This window comes from Oratosquilla oratoria, chromosome 41 (genome assembly GCF_046742065.1).
Source record: "Oratosquilla oratoria isolate Oo_2021 chromosome 41, ASM4674206v1, whole genome shotgun sequence".
Classification (NCBI taxonomy): Eukaryota; Metazoa; Arthropoda; class Malacostraca; order Stomatopoda; family Squillidae; genus Oratosquilla; species Oratosquilla oratoria.
Window position 1 is genome coordinate 8,545,713 of NC_134817.1, and position 19,154 is coordinate 8,564,866.

The 19,154-nt window shown below is 39.9% G+C and overlaps 1 protein-coding gene across 3 annotated transcripts in view; it reads right to left on the minus strand.

Moving 5' to 3' along the window:
- Positions 1–292: 292 nt before the first annotated feature.
- Positions 293–19,154, minus strand: part of vimar (visceral mesodermal armadillo-repeats) — a 61,140-nt gene continuing 42,278 nt past the window's right edge. For all 3 annotated transcript variants that reach the window (XM_076177941.1, XM_076177940.1, XM_076177939.1), the window contains exons 9-12: positions 17,609–17,740; positions 16,828–17,111; positions 9,229–9,610; positions 293–7,741 (exon numbers count right to left, since the gene is read on the minus strand). In XM_076177941.1, coding sequence (XP_076034056.1) covers positions 7,617–7,741; positions 9,229–9,610; positions 16,828–17,111; positions 17,609–17,740 — 923 coding nt within the window. In that variant the 3' untranslated portion in view covers positions 293–7,616. The remainder of the gene's footprint in view (positions 7,742–9,228; positions 9,611–16,827; positions 17,112–17,608; positions 17,741–19,154) is intronic.

A 19,154-nucleotide genomic window follows, 5' to 3' on the forward strand; every position in this document is an offset into this window, starting at 1 on the left:
CGAACTAAACTTTTGATTACCAATATGTACAGTAACCTTTTTATTTATTATTATGCATTTATTTATTATTTCATACTATGCATAATTCATACACTTTTTATGGGGTTATATAGAGGTGTTTAGATGATTATAATGTTGATTACCTTACTTTGGAATTGCAATAGACCTAAGAAAAATACTACCTTTGGCATCCAAGACCCAGGACAAATTTTGGAGATTTTTTTTTTTTTTTCATTCTTCTTTTTTTTAAGTACGTCTTCAATGACAGCAAATACGGTAATCATAAAAGGGAGGAAAATTATTTAAGAATTTTATTTAGACATGATCTGTCGCTGGAAAAACACATAAACAGACTAACAAGAGACATAAACTGCTAATTAACATACAATTAGCATTTCATTATATGGGTGAGGATGTGATGAAAAAAATAATTGAAAATCTGATGCACCCCAGCAGCAGTGGTGTGGTCACCACATAAAGAGGAAAACATAAAGAAAAGCAACCAAAAGGGTCCCCAGCCTGGCTTTTAAGACATACAAGTAGAGACTGGAAAAAATGGGACTACTTACACTCAAGAAGCAAAGAGAGATAGGTAATATAGTGGTTATATTTAAAGCAGAGAAAGATATGAAATAATATATAGATAGGATCTCTTGGTTTGGGATGAAAAAATACAAGAGGTCATAAAATATTAAAGTAAAGATTTTGGGAAGCATGGCTTTCCACAGTGATGCATCAATTTGGGGAACAAGTCAGAAGAAATAATCAAGGCTAACAACATAATTTAAGGCAAAGTTTGATGAATGGAGATATATAGGTCTATCTATATACCCTTCATCCACAGGAGCTAAGATGAGAGGGAAACAAGGGTGGTGGATTGGAGTGGAATGGGTGGGAGTGGGTGCATGCCTTGACTGGCTACCTTTCTTATAAGGGAGCCCTTGGTATATAACTGGTATATAGATATATAGATATGACCCCATAAGTATAGCTCCAACCCAGCATTCTACAATTAGTAAAGACAACATTACTGTGGAGATGTGGGTTTCCACTCAATAAAACTCAAGGCAATAATTATTACCATACACAAATGTTCATGCAGCTTCACCACTATATTTCTCAATTTCACATGTTTTCACAGTTTACAACCATCAACTTTGTATACATTAAGATTATGCGTATGAACAATTCATAAAAAAAATATATGTATATATAAATTATGCTGCAAAGGCTCAGTTTCTGATCAACCCTCCAAAACTTCAACTTCAGAGTACATCATCTTGAGAGTATACACAATACACACACCTGGGACCAATAAAGGGTACCCGTGTTAGGTGGTCCAGCAAGATGGACAGCAAAGGTGACCATTTTCAAACCCTGTCAACCCCTTCACCCCCATCAGGAGGCACAGCCCTGAGGGGCTGGCACTCAGTCCCTGGACTCAAGCCCATGATCTCTCTTTATCAACTTCAACTATGTTTCTTACACTTTTTCACACATGGAAAGCTGACAACCAGCAACTGCTCTCTTTTCCCTGTCACTTTGAGCTTATGACATAGAAATAGTCCCAAAGTGATACAACACCAACAATAGTCCAGTTTCCTCTCAGAGAGATCTGTGGGAGGTTCCAAGAACCACTGCCAGCCACTGTGAGGCTGTGGATTTTCCACTTAGTGAAACTCAAGGCAACAATTGACTAATTGACATATGCACACACCATCTTCTCTCAAGCCCTTCAAACACCAGAAGCATGCAGAGATAACAAATTAGTAAGAGAAATTTAAAAATAAACTTTGCTATCTCCAAGTAATCCAGGATACCATGAGAGCACTAGTGAAGAATACAACTTCATCTTTTTTCTCCACTTATAATTTTTTCCCTCTGACCTGAGCAGTGTGGCGAAGGACAACGACAATCCTTCATCCATGAGGCGCTAAGATGAGAGTAACAACGAATAGGTCTTTGGATGAGTGCAGGAGTGTAGGGTGAGTGTATGCTTTGCCTTGGCTGCCCTCTTAAAAGGGAGGAAAAGGTCTTTTGGTATATACATGTGTGTATGTACATTTTTACTTTACAAATCATAGATAATTAAATCATGAAATTAGCTGAAGAGATATTCTTTCTTCATGCTCAGATGGTGAAGTAAGCAACTATGGAATTACACATTACACTGGTCAAATTACACATACATTTATCATGAGGATATTAAAAAAAGAAGATACAAAAATACAGAGGTTAAAAAATATGCTTAATTAAAAACAAGCCACAAGTGAAACTTGAGTTATAAGGTGTTTTACAAAGGAATGTCATTGCTAAAACATTGTGAAATACCATTTCATATGACACATGCAAAACTTCATGCAAAGTGAATCAAAGCTCATATATTTCTTTTTACATAATACCTAACCTTTACAAATTTCTGTGTATTACTGTAAAAATGTGATGCTTACTTTTTTTTTTAGACTTTCTAGACCTTGGCCCATATAGTGTTTCAATATACTTTAGTGACACGCAGGGCACAGGTGAGGGGCCTCTTTGACATACATTTCATTCCTACATCATTAAAGACATCAGTAGTTCTCATATTAAGGACAAAATTCGGCAACTTTATAGGAATTAACAAAATACATCAATAAGGCAGAATTGATCACAGAAACCATTTCAAATTTTTTGTCTTTTTTTTTCAAATAAAATCTAGTTAAGTAATTTTTTCTATACCGAATAAATAGATTTAAAGACATTAAACACTAAAAAATGAGAGAACCAAGGTAAAGAGTACTCACATTCTGCATACAATAAAAGTTTGTACCTTCAAGATCTGCTGCAGCATTTGTTCTGTCTTAGCATAAGTCTACAATAAACTTGTCATAAAGTGAACTCAACCTCAATGTTACTCCATGATATGGAACATTTAATTTGTCATTAAACTGCTATTAATATCAACAATTTTTCAGCTTCAAAATGCAGTCTCTAGATTAATATAGTCTCCAGTTGTGCACACCATGTGTGTATGAGTGTGGGTCACAGTGAATGCAAAAGTCTTTCAATAGGCACAGTACAAATACAGGAGGAAAATGCAATCATGAAAAACAAAGAGAATTAAAAAAATGAAACCACAGTAACAAAGTCATAATGTATGTTTGAATGTGTCAATTTTAGGTTCAGTACAGTTCCTCATTACCCACACATTCGTATACTTTATGCCTATCCTACTGTAGTTTCATTTTGCCAGCATCTAATAAGGGTTCAGAATGTGTTTGCATATGCATATTTCATTTATAGCATCTTATATTACAGGTAGAACCAACCCCATCTGGGTTATTGGCTGCATATTATTGTGGGGTTAAAAGCTGCTAAGTAGCATGCAGCTGATACTTTAGGGTCTATATGGGGTGCCCCTATGAATCAGTCACACATAATTTTGTCTGTGGTAGAGGAAATCTCTATTCATAGAGAAATTATGATAATTTATTATACTGTGACTGTCCCTCAATTATGCTGTCCCCATACTCTTGTTACTGTCCTGTATCATTTCTTTGAATATTCATTTTCTCCTTTCGCTGAACCCTGTGGTGGGGGAGAAGAATACTGCCACCAAGAATTTTTCCACTTGAGTCGTATAAGGTGATAAAAATGGAACAGGGATAGGACTAGGCATCATTCTCCCTGTAGCCCCAAAGGGGACATTCCTAAAAAATCTAAAGGCATAAGAGGGTCTGGGAGGAGTTTTCCAACCAGTACCCTAAGGTTTGGGTCTTTTAATGTGTGTGGATGTGGTACAGATGAGAGTAAAAGGGAGGAGATAGGCAGTATGTTTGTGAGAAGAAAGATGGATGTGTTGGCTTTGAGTTAAACTAAGTTGAAAGGGAGGGGAGAGTTTGAGTTTGGGAGTGTAGTTGGGAGGATCTCAGAGTGAAGAAAGGACAAGATAGAGAAAGAGTGGCTATACTAGTAAGTTAAGAGATAGGTAAGCGTGTGGTGGAGTGGAAGGAGGTTTCTTCAAAGTTAATGTGGATGAAGGTGAAACTGGGAAGGGAGATGGGGGTCTTTGTAAGTGCATATGGGCCTGGTAGTGAGAAGAGAGTAGAGGAAAGGGAGGCCTTTTGGATAGATTTAAATGAGTGCATAGAGGTTTTAAGGACAAATGTCAATGTAGTGGTATTGGGACACCTTAATACTAGGGTAGAAAATGACCCAATAGATGGAGTGGTTGGGAAGTGTGGAGTTCCAGGAAAAAATCGTAGTGGAGAGTTGATGGTGATGTGTCTAGACAGTTAATAATAGCAAATACAGTCTTTAGGAAGTAAAGCATAAGTATACATGGGAGAGGGTGGTGGATGGAAGGGTGGTGGATGGAAGGGTGGTAGATAGAACATTAATGGACTATATAATGGTAACCAGGGAAGAGTTAAGGATGTACATGTTCTAAGGGGAGAGAGTGAAGGAATATCAGATCATTTTTTGGTGGAAGGTAAGTTGAGAGTAGAGGATAGATGGAGAAAGAGGAAAAGGACAGAAGGTAGGGAGGTACTTAGAGTAAACTGTTTAAATGAGAAAGAAATAGAGGAGTACAAAAAGAAGCTGATATAGGAGTGGGAGGGAGTGAAGGATAGAGTAGAACTAGGAGTGGAGGAAGAATGGGGATGTTTCAAGAAGGGAGTCACAAGGTGTGCAAAGATGGTGTGTGGAACAAGGAGGACATGAGGAAATTGAAGGATGGATGGTGAGTGGTCGGATGAGGAAGCAAAGAAGGTTGTTGAAGAGAAAAAACGAGCATTCATAGATTAGTTACAAAATACAATGAGAGAATCATATGAGAGGTACAAAGAAAAGAGAGAAGTAAGCATAAGATAAAGGAGGCAAAGAGGAGAGCAGATGTGAAATGGAATACGAAAGTGACAGAAAATTTTGAAAGTAATAAAAAGATGTTTTAGAAAGAAAGAGAGGAAGAGGAGGCAAATCATGTAGAGAAGAAAAGGTAAAAGGTGCAGATGGAGAGATGACAATAAGAGACAGCAGTAGGAGGAGTATGGGCAGAATATTTTAGGGAGTTGCTAAATGTGAAGGAGGATAGGGAGGGAAAGGTAGTTGCAGTGGGATGCACTAAGAAAATGACAGTGATAAGTTAGGAAAATGGAGGAGAAATAAGGAAAGATGAAGTGAAGGTAGTTGTTAAGATGATGAGAGCAGGTAAGGCACCTGGGTTGGATGGGTGTCATGCAGAATGTCTAAAAAAGGAAGTACAGTGCCGGAGGACTGGTGGAGTACCTGTATAGTTTCACTTTACAAGGGAAAACGGGGCAAGTGTGAGTGCAGTAGTTTCAGAGGGATTAGTTTGTTAAGTGTAGTTGGGAAGGCTTATGGGAAGGTCTTGAGAGGATTAGGAGAGGAACAGAGGGAGTAATTGGTAAAGAACAGTGTGGGTTTAGGGCAAGTAGTGATTGTGTGGATCAGATTTTTGTGGTAAGACGGATATGTGAGAAAGCTTTAGGAAAAGGTAAGGATGTATTTTGGGCCTTTATGGATTTGGAAAAGGCTTATGACAGAGTAGACAGGAAGGCACTGTGGGAGAATGTGCAGATACTCATATATGTGATAGGAGGAAAGCTTTTAGGAGCAGTCAAGATATTTTACAATAGTAGAACTTATGTTAAAATAAAAAATGGAGAGAGTAAGTGGTTCGAGGTAAAGGTGGGACTTTGCCAGGGATGTGTTATGTCAGCTTGGCTGTTCAATTTATACATGGAAGGGGTAGTACAAGCAGTAAATGTAAGAGTAATGGGTCAGGGATTGGAGATGGTTAAAGAAAATGGATGACAGAGTTTGGGAAGGTGAGCAAAAGAAGGAAGTTGAAGATAAATGTAAGTAAAAGTAAGGTAATGTGATGTACAAGAGAAAGTGGCAGCAAACTGGAAGTGAGTATTAAAGGAGAGAGACTGGAGGAAGTGGATAATTTTAGATACTTGGGTGCATATGTGGTGGGAAAGGCAGGAGTGAAGGTGGAGATAAAATGTAGATTGAGAGAAACAAGTAAATACCTTGGGGGATTATAAAATGTAATGAGAAATAGACATTTGGTAATGGATGCTTAGAGGAGATTGTATGAAAGAGTGATTGTGCCAACAGCACTGTATGGGGCAGAAACATGGAACATAAGAGAGGAGGAGTTTGAATGTGTTTGAGATGAGGTGCCTCAGAAGTAAGATAGGGGTTACTAGGTTGGATAGAGTGAGAAACGAGGAGATGAAGAAAAGAACAGGCCTGGAAAGGGAGCTGGAAGACAGGGTTGATGGTTTGGAAACATGGAAAGAATGAGTGAAGAAAGATTTGTAAAAGAGGTGTGGAAGGCAGAGGTGGAAGAAGTGAAAATGAGGGGGTGACCAAGGATGAGATGGATGGATGGGGTAAAAGGGGCACTGGGAAAGAGAGGAATGTCTGCTGAGAAAGGGAGAATACAGAAGATAGGGGTGAATGGAGAATGGTTGTGTATGGATGATGCTGTGATGCATGAAAGGGAGTGGGTGGGGAATGGGGGAGAGGGAGTATGTGTAAAAAATAAATTGATGCAGCCCGAAGGAATTTCTCCCCGTCTTCTCTTTTTCTGCATGAGGGGACAGAGGGTGTGGGGAGTTTTCAATTTAATGAAGTGGCCTTGTTGTGGATGTGCTGTGTCTTGCTACATTGCTTCTGACCCAGGCCAGTGGGTGAGATGCAGGTATGACCCGTCATCCTGGAGGAGCCAAAATAAGAGGGAGGGGGATGGGAGTGGAGTACATGGGGATGGAATGGGTGGGAGTGGATTTTATGCATGTTTTTTGGCTACCTCCCTTGTGAAGGGGGAAAAGCCTTTGTTATGTGTATATATGTATGTATGTGGAACCAACAATGGGTACCTGCATGTGGTACCCTTACAAATGGATGACAAGACAGAATTATCTCCCTGATGCTCATTTTTAAATTCTTTTGAACACCATTACATATTAACACCCCTAGCTCCATCTAAAAGAGCCGTAAGGGGCTTGCACTTGATCACTGGTCAAAGTACAAGATAACTCTAACAACTTTGACTATCCTCCCTTCATTTCTTCTTCACATAAGTAGAGCTGACAACTGGAAACTGCTCCTCTCTTCCTGCCAGCCATGATATACAAACAGACCCATCATAATACACCACATACCTGTTTCTTCTGAAAAAATCCTAGGGAGAGCCCAAGCATAATTTGCTGCTACTGCGGGGCTGCAAGTTTTCAGTCAGTGAAGTCTGAGTCAGTGATTATCATTACAACATTATAGGCCTTAATCATGTTATTCCAAGCAGTCATTAAGCAATTTTTGCATCCAGTTTACAAATGTCTAACCATAATCTACCAACAGCAACATGTGCCACTGCCATAACCCTTATGTTCTTCCTGGTTACAAATTTAACCCACAAACTAACACATTCATTCAGTGTTTGATTTCTACCACATCTGCTCTCCTGTATAACAAGTGAAGATAAAGGTTTGAAGTCATACAATCTACCTTGTTTAAACAAGTCAGTAGCATTCCATCACATGCATAGTTTGAAAGGATCTTTGGAGTATGCTAACTTGACTAAGTAACCTTTATGTTATCATTCAGTTTGCCTTTAGTTTTTCCTCGAGGGTTCCTGCTAACTCCTTCACTTGCTCATTAGTGTGGCTATTCAGTTTTTTTATAACTGTCCTTATTTCATCTGTAGATATGTATTTGCAAGTGGTTTCTGTGAAAAGAGAAAAAGTTAATATTAATACTGTTATCATGGAAACTTAATATCACACACAAACACACAAGAGAGGAGTTTGAATGTGTTTGAGATGAGGTGCCTCAGAAGTATGATAGGGGTTACTTGGTTGGATAGAGTGAGAAACAAGGAGGTGAGGAGGAGAACGGGGGTGGAAAGGGAGCTGGGAGATAAGGTTGATGAAAGAGTATTGGGATGGTTTGGACACATGGAAAGAATGAGTGAAGAAAGATTAGTAAAAGAGGTGTGAAAGGTAGGGGTAGAAGGAGTGAACATAAGGGGGTGACCAAGGATGAGATGGATGGATGGGGTAAAAGGGGTATTGGGAAAGAGAGGGATGTCTGTTGAGGAAGGACAGGAGAGGACAAAAGATAGGGGTAAATGGAGAATGGATAATGCTGTGATGCATGAGGGGGGAATGGGTGGGGGATGGGGGGTGAGGGAGTATGAACGTAAAATTAATGGACGCAGCCCAAAGGGATTTCTCCCCATCTTCTGCATTTCTGCATGACAGGACAGAGAGGGGGGGTCGCTGATTTAATGAATCAGCCTTGCTGTGGCTGTGCTGTGTCTTGCAACACTGCTTCTGACCCAGGGCAGCAGGCAAGATGCAGGGATGACCCATCATCCAGGAGGAGCCAAGAAAAGAGGAAGGGAGGTGGGTGGATGGGGGTGGAGTGTGTGGGGATGGAATGGGTGGGAATGGTTTTCATGACTTTGTTTTTTGGCTACCTCCCTTGTAAGGGGGAGAGATCCTTCAGTATATGCTTGCACTGACAATTTCAAGGTTGAAGTTTTCATTATTTCTGAGCCACTGTACTAGTTTGTCTACGTAGGCTTAGGTGTTCTTAGCTGCTATTTTGTAGTTTATATGATGGGTTATAATTATCCTCAACACACTTGCTACATTGCTTCTGACCCAGGGCAGTGGGTGAGATGCAGGGATGACCCATCATCCAGGAGTAGCCAAGAAAAGAGTGAGGGAGGGGTGGTGAATGGGAGTGGAGTATATGGGGATGAAATGAGTGGCTACCTGCCTTGTAAGGGGGAAAAAAACATTGGTATATGTATGTATAATTATCATGTCATCTGTATGAGTGCACTGATTTTAAATCCTGGGTCTAGGGTTGGGCAATTATTTGTGAAGTAATTGAATAATACTGGTGAAAGTATTCCTCCTTGTGAGGCTCCAGTGTACAATTTTTTTGTCCCAGAAATTTTGTTATTTTGGGTTACTATGCCCTGCCTCCCTGCTAAGAAGCTATTCAGCAATTTCTTGTCATTGACAAAAAAAAATAAGTAATTCAGATTAAAAAAAAATAAATAAATAATTACATACCTTACAAGGGAGGTAGCCAAAAAACAAAGGCATAAAAACCATTCCCACCCATTCCATCCCCAATACAAAAAAAAAAAAAACAAAAAAAAAAAAAAAAAAAAAAAAAAAAAAAAAAAGGATTACTTACCGTTTGTGGTCAAGGTCACCATGAGGGACAGAATATTGGCAAGAATCTCCGGAGGATGTGGGTTTCCTGCCACAGACCCCAAACGGTCTGTCAGAGGACCTGAAGTCAGATGAGTCACTGTTTTTTCTGTGAGTATACTTGAGGCCACAAGAGTGAGTGCTAGGGCTGCTTCGTTGACCATGACGGGGTGCTCTGATCCAAGCATGAAGACAAGCGGACCCAAGCACCCAGCATTGACCAGCCCCTCTAAGACTTCTTTGTTCCCCTGGCAATTCTTGATAACCCAGGCAACTAAGCGACTAGCTTCGCCCTGAACACCTGGATGGTCATTAATGCCACACCACAAAACCAGCTTGTCTATTAGTTCAGTGCAGCTGCCCACCTGTGCATGGTAAACGCAATTAGTTTAAAACTAGTTAATAAATCAGTGAGAATAAATGCATATCTGATGCATACTATGTATATTATACATACCTGAGGCATGGTAGCTAAACACACACAAATTTAAACTTAAACCAGGCTTTTTCGTTTCCCACATTTCTAATGTTTCACCAAGCCACTTGATAAACAAAACAAAAATAAACAAAAAACAGGTAGTATATACCAAATAATTTTGAATGAGGTATATACATATACCAAGGGCTTTTTCCCCCTTACAAGGGAGGTAACCAAAGTCAAAAGGCATAATTCCATTCCCACCCATTTTATCCCCAATACACTCCACTCCCATTCACCACTCCTCCCTCCCTCCCTCTTTTCTTGGCTCCTCCTGGATGATGGGTCATCCCTGAATCTCACCCATTGCCCTAGGTCAGAAGCAATACAGCAAGACACAGCACATCCACAGCAAGGCCACTTCATTTAATCTGTGAACCCTCTTCTCTGTCCCCTCATGTAGAGAGAAATCCCTTTGAGATATGTCAAAATATCATTCACACATAACCACACCCTAACCCCATCTATCCCGCACACACTCCTTTACATGCATCACAGCATCCATACACAACCATTCTCCACTCACCCCTATCTTCTGTCTTCTCCCTTCCTTCCTCAACAGACATCCCCTTCTTTCTCAACACCCCTTTTACCCCATCCATCCATCTCATCCTCAGTTGCCCCCTCCTGTTCACTCCATCCACCTCTGCCTTCCACACTTATTTCAATTATCCTTCTTCACTCATTCTTTCCATGTGTCCAAATCATCCCAATACTCTTTCATCAACCCTATCTCCCAACTCCTCTTCCACCCCTACTCTACTCCTCCCCTACTCATTTCTCACTCTATCCACTCTAGTAACCCCTATCATACTTCTCAGATATTTCATCTCTAACACAGTTAAACTCTTCCTCTCATATACTCCATGTTTCTGCCTCATACAGTGCTGTCCACAATCACTCCTTCAAACTAGATGCTGAGAGATACAAAGACAGGTCACTATGAGCACAGCTCCCTTCCTGTATAATACAACTAGGTAAACACAATCTCCTCTTAGCATCCATTCCCAAATCTCAATTTCTCATTACACATTTTAATCCTCCAAGGCATTTACTTGCCCCTCTTAATCTGCAATCTACTTCCACCTCCAGTCCTCCCTTTTCCACCATATGTTCCCTCAAGTATCTGAAGCTATCCACTTTCTCCAGCCTCTCTCATTTTAGACTTTCTTCCAACTCACTGTCATCCTCTACCTTTGTACATTTCATCACCTTATTTTCACCCACATTTATCTTCAACTTTCTCCTCTCACGCACCTTCCCTCTGTCAATAACTTTCTTAATCCCTCCTCTGATCCTGCTACAAGTGCAGTGTCGTCAGCAAACAACAACTGGCTTGTCTCTCATTTTTTCTTCATTTTCTTTAACCATCTCCAATCCCTTGCACCATTACCCTTGCATTTGGCTTCCACACCACCCCATCCATGTACACATTGAACAGCCATGGTAACATGAAACATCCCTGGTGAAGTTCTACCTTTACCTCAAACCACTTGCTCTCTCCATTTCTAATCCTAATACAGGCTCTACTCTTGTAAAAAATCTTGACTGCTTTTAACAGCTTTCCTATTCCATATATCTGCATAACCTTGCACAATGCCTCCCTGTCCACCCTGTCATAAGGCTCTTCTAAATCCATAAAGACCCAAAATAACATCTTTACACTTTGCTAAAGCTTTCTCACATATCTGTATTACTACAAAAACCTGATCCACGCTACCCCTATAAAATGTGGGTGGGCCTAATGATGAGTACCTGCATAAGATGGTCCTTACATTCTCACCTCTACCTAGAGGTTAACCCCAAGGGACTAACATTCAGTCTCTGGAATGGGCCCAGGATCTCTCCCTAAAGAATTTAGCCATATTTCCTTCACCTGAAGAAGACCTGACAGCTGGCAACTGCTCCCCTCCTCCCACTGCATAAAGCTGGTTACACTTAAAAGTCCCATATTAGTACAGCACAGACAGCAGTCCCAAGCTACTTCCCTAAGATATCTATGGGAGGATTTGAGGACCACTGCCAGCCACTGTGGGGTTGTAGGTTTTCAGTTCATGGAACCCAAGGCAACAATTTATCATACGTGAGTCGAACCCTCAGCAAAATGCCTCTTCACATAATGAAGTCAAAGTTGTCAACTGGCTGCACCTTGAAGTGGTAATACATAAAATGGAAGGAGGACAGACCCACAAAGATACAGAGGCCCTTGAGAGGGTTAACCTTCCCAACCAATGCAAAGAGCTGCTTACAACACCTTCCACCTCCACCGAGAGGTGCAACTTGTATGGAAATGCTTGTCCCTGTTCTCCAGAACAGGCCCAATATTCACTTGGTTTTCATAACACTTCAACTTCTTTCTATTCTATACCCTTAATATTTTCTGTCCAGGAAGGTAACACATTTATGCCTAACCCCCTTTATCTTCTGCAATTTGGTGACATGGAAAAAACCTACAGTTGTTCCCCAAAATGATGACATTTTGTTTTTTGCTTCACAACACGGTGTAGGCAAAGAGAAAAAATTAAGAAAAAATATCTATATCCTATTTATCTTACCTCTAATACTGCCTTGACTTCTGGTAGGATAATTCTGCAGAGAGCAGGAAACCTAGTCCCATCCCTCTGTCCCACTTTGTTGCCTGTTACGACTCGCATGGGAAACATGGTGGCAGAATTTTTTCCTCCCCCTACCACATGGACCAGAGGTGAAAAGAAAAAGCATACTCAAAGAAGTGGTACAGGACAGTTTTACAAGGAAACAGCATAACGGAGGGATAGTCATAGTGCGAAAGTAGCATTATTCCGTTAGGAGTAGAGATTCTATTCTAACATGAACAAAATTATGTGTGGCTCTAGTCTACAGGGGCATCCCAAAACAGTCCCTAAAGCATTGGCTGCATTCTACTGTGCAATCAATCTATCTATATACCAAAAGCTTCTCCTCCCTTATCAGGAAGGCAGCGCAGTCAAAGGCATGCACCCACTCCCATCCATTTCATTCCCATCCACCACCCTTTCCTCCCTCTCATCTTAGCTCCTAATGGATGACAGGTCATCCCTGTCTCCTGCCCAATGACCAGGTCAGAAGCAATGCAGCAAGACACAGCACATCCACAGCAAGGCCACTTCACTTACACAATGACCCCCCCCCTCTGTCCCCTTGTGTCAAAAACAGAAATGGTGAGAAATACCTTCAGACTGTGTTAAAATACCATCCACACACAACCACTCCTCACTCCACCCATCCCTTTCTTGCTCAACAGACATATAAAAAAGAGATGGAGAAAAATCCATCCCTTTGAGCTGCATCAAAATATCATCCATACACAACCATATCCCATTCACCCCTATCTCTTGCCTTCTCTCTTTCTTGCTTTACAGACATTCACCTTTTGCTCAAAGCCCATTTCAACTCATCCATCCATCTCATCTTCAGTCATCCCCTCAAGTTCACTACATCAACCTCTGCCTTCCACATTTCTTTTGCTATTATTTCTTCACTCATTCTTTTCATGTGTCCAAACCATCCCAATACTTTTTATCAGCCCTATCTAAAATCTCCTTTTCCATCCCTGCTCTCCTCACCTCCTCATTTCTCACTCTATCCAACCTTATCTGTCAGGTGATAGGTTGTCTTTTATCAACACTCCCAGACAAAACTTTTTTTGCTTTTATAATGAGTTTACATCCCAAGGAATAGTTCAAAGATGGTCTTTTTAAGTTATTGCCCATTTCCAGAACTTTGCATTTTTGGTACTGAAATTCCCTGTACTGGGATATTGACTGCAGTATCAGTTGCACATGGGAGTGAAGGTGATAAGGGGGAAGACAAGGAGGCTCTCCACATGGGAGAGGAAAATGGATGAGATATAAGAAAAGATTAGGTACAAGAAGCTTTGAAAATGATGAAAACAGGTAAGGCACCTGGGTTGGATGGGTGCCATGTACAGTGTCTGAAGAAGGGAGGTACAATTATAGTGAACTGGCTAGCAAAATTTAATGTGTGTATAAGGGAGTGTTGATAAAAGACAACCTATCACCTGAGAAGTGTATCAGCAGGACTGTGGTGAAGATATATCTTTGAACTATTCCTTGGGATGAAAATTCATTATAAGAGCAAAAAAAAAAAGAGAAAGATTCGGGGGTGTTGATAAAAGACAGCCTATCACCTATCAACCTATCAGCAGGAATGTGGGAAAGATTAATGAACTGCTGCAGAAGATTAAAATTGCTTTTCACTATATGGATGAAGATACGATGAAAAAAGAAAAAACTCATAGAAACCCTTATCCAAGACTAGTATATGCATCAGTGGTATAGTCCACACTCGGAATGAAGGACATAAGCAAAACTGAGAGAATACAATGGACAGCAACCAAACTGGTTTCCAGCCCAAGGAGAGATTTGACCTCTTCTATACAATGATGCCTATGAGGTGCGAGTGGGTACACAAGGACCCTGGCGTTGGCGTCTCAGTTATATTTATTTTGTAGTTGTAGCTTAGCAACCCTCGAATCCTGTGAACTGGCTTGATCATGTTTTCTGTGTTTATTAGTACAGACGCTCCTCAACTTACGTTTTAGTTACGTTCCGAACGGCTGAACGTAAGTTGAAAATGAACGTAAGTTGTTACTGTACCATACATCCGTAAATTCTATTACCGTATCTTATAAAACACCCCTAAATCATTAATTATACACATAACATTGTAAAATGATAACATTAATTTCAAATAAATTAAATTCAAGCAACATAAATTGAGATGGTGGAGAAGGAGGAGGAGGGGGAGGAGGAGGAGGAGGCAAGGCACGTTCAGTCTGTGGTTTGTGCCATGTAAACAATGGACGCAGCGTCATGCGTAAGTATCGTTTGAACTACGGAGAGCGCGCTAAACTAAAAAATTCACTCAAATCTTTTTTTTTACAATTTTTTTTTTACAAGTCAGTTCAAACGTAAAATCGAAAAAACGTAAAACGAATGAACGTAAGTAGAGGAGTGTCTGTACTCAGAGTGAAAGAGAATGAGTAATACAGCAGCGACTTTATATTTTAAAATGTGAGTACAGTACTACCTCTCATTAACGGACTAAAAGAGGGGTAACGGTGTCTGTTGATGTGAATAATCCGTTGATTTGGAGTGGTTTTTGGGTGGCATAGTGATTGCACGCACTAAACAACAGCACCAAAAATGCCGAAAACACAGCGAAAACACCACAAACACAGCTAATTAACGTTCGTTAATGAGAGGTCTCACTGTATTGTGACGCATCATCATAAGGCATCTGATGATGCATGTAAAAATTTTGACTCATATTGAGCAGGTTAAAGCACTGGGTCTGCCAACATTGAAAGATCAAACAGGAACAGGTGATACAATTACAGCATTCTGGTCACTAAATGGGGCAGACTACATTGTCAGAAAAGATCTCTTGATTAGGGATAGGAGAGATTTATGAGGTCACGAGAACAAATTAAAAAAGAAGACATGTCTACAGGATGTGATGAAATACAATTTTCCATACAGATGAATAAATACTTGGAATAGCTTACAAAGAGATATAGCCCTAGCTGGAACAAAACACGAATTCAAATCTAAATATAATAATTGAAAAATGAGGATATAGACCAAATTGGAACTATACATGAATTTGAAGCTAGGTATGATCAATTGGAGAGTTGGAAACGGCCTCATAAGCACAGTTCCTTTCCAGTATATTAAATTTACAATTAGGTAGTTACTGGTCCTTCTGCATGTGAGATTTTAAATTTCTTTTTTGTATTTCTTACTTCTTTGTTGGAAAAGGGAAGGGTAGTACCTGTCTTTTTTTTTTTTATACTTCTTGGGGTCATCATCCTATTCTCTTGAGTTTTGGGTTTAAAACTTGTTCTGGAATGTGTATGATGATCACACTGCACTGCTGTTTCAGTCTCTAGATTTTTTTTCTTGACTTGCTCCTACTCATTATTGGGTACGGAGTCCTTTCATACAGGGGACAGAATAAACGAGGGACAGCAAAAATACAAAAGTATCATTATTCCATTAAGAGTAGAGGTTTTAACTCTTAACAAGGACAAATGATGTGTGGCTCTACATACACACATATACCAAAGATCCTCTCCCCTAATAAGGGAGGTAATTGACTCAACAGCTTCACTTAACCACTTCCATACGGTGACGCCTACGTAGGCGGCACGAGGAGCAAGTGGGTACTCGATGATGCCGACGTCGCCATCTTGATTATATTTATTGTAGTCGTACCTACGTAACCTTCATTCTCTCTAAACTGGCTTCATCATATTTTCTATGGTTATCAAAATACACGGGTGAAAGAGAACGAACGATTGAGCACTGACTTTATTTTTCATAATGCGATTATTATGACGCAACATCGCACATCGGGCAGCTAATGCTGCCAGACATGCGATGTGCCCCGGGGTGAAGAGGTTAATTGCTGATTAAGTGAAACCACCTTGCTGTTGATGTACTGTGTCTTACTGCATTGCTTCTGACCCCAGGCAGTGGGCAGGATACAGGGATGACCCTTCATCCACAAGAAGTTAAGGTGAGAAGGAAACAAGGGTGGTGGATGGGAGTGGAATGGGTGGGAGTGGGTGTGTGCCTTTTGACTTGGCTACCTCCGTTATAAGGGGAAAAAAAAAACCTTGATATATAGATAGAATAGATCGGCTGAATCAAAGCACACACCCACTTAATACATACAAAATTAATATCCAAATTACAACCCTCCCATCTCAGCACATTTCAAATGAAGTGTCATCCCTATCCTCTGCCACAGTGTTCAAGTTATAAGCAATGAAGCATGGATTCTAATTCTAGTTGTTTTTCATTCAGCATCAAGTTCAATTTTGGGAGTGTTTCCACTACAACACTACTCGAGCAATGATTTTATGAATATGACATCATTAGAAAACACATTGCATTTATACCAAAACCTTCTCTATTTTCACTCACCCATAATATAGCCTTAACTCTCTGAGGAGTATCATTACACTTCAGATTTTTATCCTGGTTAATACCTGACACTTTGGGTCAACTGGAAGAAAGCTCCAATATTCAAAGGTATAACTCAGCCTAACAAACTTACCTTTATAGCTGCTTCTGACTGTCCATCAATGACCATACGGAGAGTGGCCAACAACTTGAACACAACAGGGAAGGTCTCCACCTGCTTGGCCATTGGAAGTAAGACATCTAATACTCCCTGGGAAATGAGGGTACCTTTGTTCTCTTTAGCAATACTGAGATTCCTTAATGCAGCCAGCAAGGCATGCTGGAGACGAATATCTCCATCCCCAGTGTTATGTGATGACAAGAGAGTTAGGAGTTTCTCTGCAATACCCCCTTGGACCATCTGGATGCAGTGTGCATCTACAATATTCAAGAAAACAATAACACATTAATAAAATTCATTAAATCATATTACTGCTAAAAATTAATCAATTATTTGAAGCTCACTGTAGTCTACAATGCAGTACAAAAGCAAAACTTATTTCATAGTGGAATAAACATTTTACAATCTTACACAACAGTTCATCATACAGATCATGAGATAAAATCTACTGTACTACATAATAAAGTGAGTTGAAGAGCACATATTGTCAGCACTTTCAAATATATTCAATTAAATTTCTACTGTATGAGATTCTGAAACAAATGAACAATAGTAACATTGATGAAGGTGGAAAAAGAAGTCACGGGTCTAGTTCCGAGTTCCTGAGTTTATTCCTGACCGGTTTCGCTCTATGCTTCTTCAGAGGAGCGAAACCAGTCAGGAATAAACTCAGGAACTCGGAACTAGACCCGTGACTTCTTTTTCCACCTTCATCAACTTGTCACAATGTACCAACAATAGTAACATTACTTACCACTCCTGGCAAAGTTGCCCATGGCCAGGGCACCAGCAATCTGAAGATCATCATTTTCACTACCAAGCCAACTGACAAGTTCCTGGTAGACGGAACCTGAACCACCCCCATATATGATGCCCATGCTCTTATCTGGTTTGTTGGTAGGGTGAGAACCAAGCAAAAGCTACTGAGCAGATAATAAGGAAATTCTACATGTCCTCATTAGTTTCTATGACATTTACAAAAGGCATAAGTAATAAATGACCCTAAAATCAAATGCATACTCAATATCACTATTCAATCACTGACAGCAATAACCAAACTAGTTCTGTGTACTTGATGAATACCTTTTGCATATACATATATAGTCAATTGTATCAAAGCACTTGAATCAAAACATACATACATACTTTCATATATATATATATATATATGTATATATATATATATATATATATATATATATATATATATATATATATATATATATATATATATATACAAATCCATCCTATACCCACATCTAAAACCCATTCACTGTCCATCCCATACTAATAATTCATGAATGAATGGTTATCCCTGCCCCCTGCCACATTACTCAGGTTACAGACAGTGTTGTAAAACACAGCGTCTTCAACACCATGGCCCAACAGCCAGAGCTGGTTTGCCCCAAACTATTTCATCACTTTCAATCCTCTTTGCATCTCCTCTTTTCCTATAGCCCTATCATTCTCCTCTATAATCACATTCATTTTCTTGGCGTCTCCTACTTTTACATAGCCTCCCTATCTTCCCTTTACCACCTTCACTTCCATTAGCATCTGTCCATCTGCACCTCTAAACATCTCTCTACCTAACCCACTTCCCCTCTTATTTTTTCCACCTCTTTTTCAATACATATTCTTATTAGTTTAAAAATTTGCCATCAAACATGTATTCCACCTGGCACCTACTCCCCTCTTGGACTCAATCACCTTACAATTTGCTTCAACCCTCTTTATTCAGTAATTTTCATATGCTTCCAATTTTCTATTTTCACATCTATTCTTCATATGCTTTTCTCTGCCACCACTGTCCTCATGTATTCATCCCACCATTTCATACCTCTCTCTATGTTCCCTCTAATCTTCCTCATCCCATATACTGTGCACACTTAAGTATTTCCTCCTTAAAAAATATCCATTCTTCCTTTATTCCTTTCTCTACTTTATCATTTACTACATCCTAAACCCCTCTCAGCTTCCTTTGGTATTCTTTCCCATTCTCTTTTTTCAATCAACCTGATCAACTTAAGTGCTTTTCTGCTTTCCTCACTTTTCTCCTTTCTCCACTAAACCTCCACTTTCAACTTCCTTTCCACCAGATAATGATTATCCACTGCCCTCTCCCCTTAACACATTTACATCCAGAACTTTTCCAATCCTCCTTTTGGGCACCACTACATAGTCCATTCATACCCTCTCAACTACCCTCCCAACCACCCTAGTCTATGAACACCTATTTTTCTTAAACTCTATGTTCTTTATCACCATTTCCCTTCCAATATACATCTCCGATATCTTCT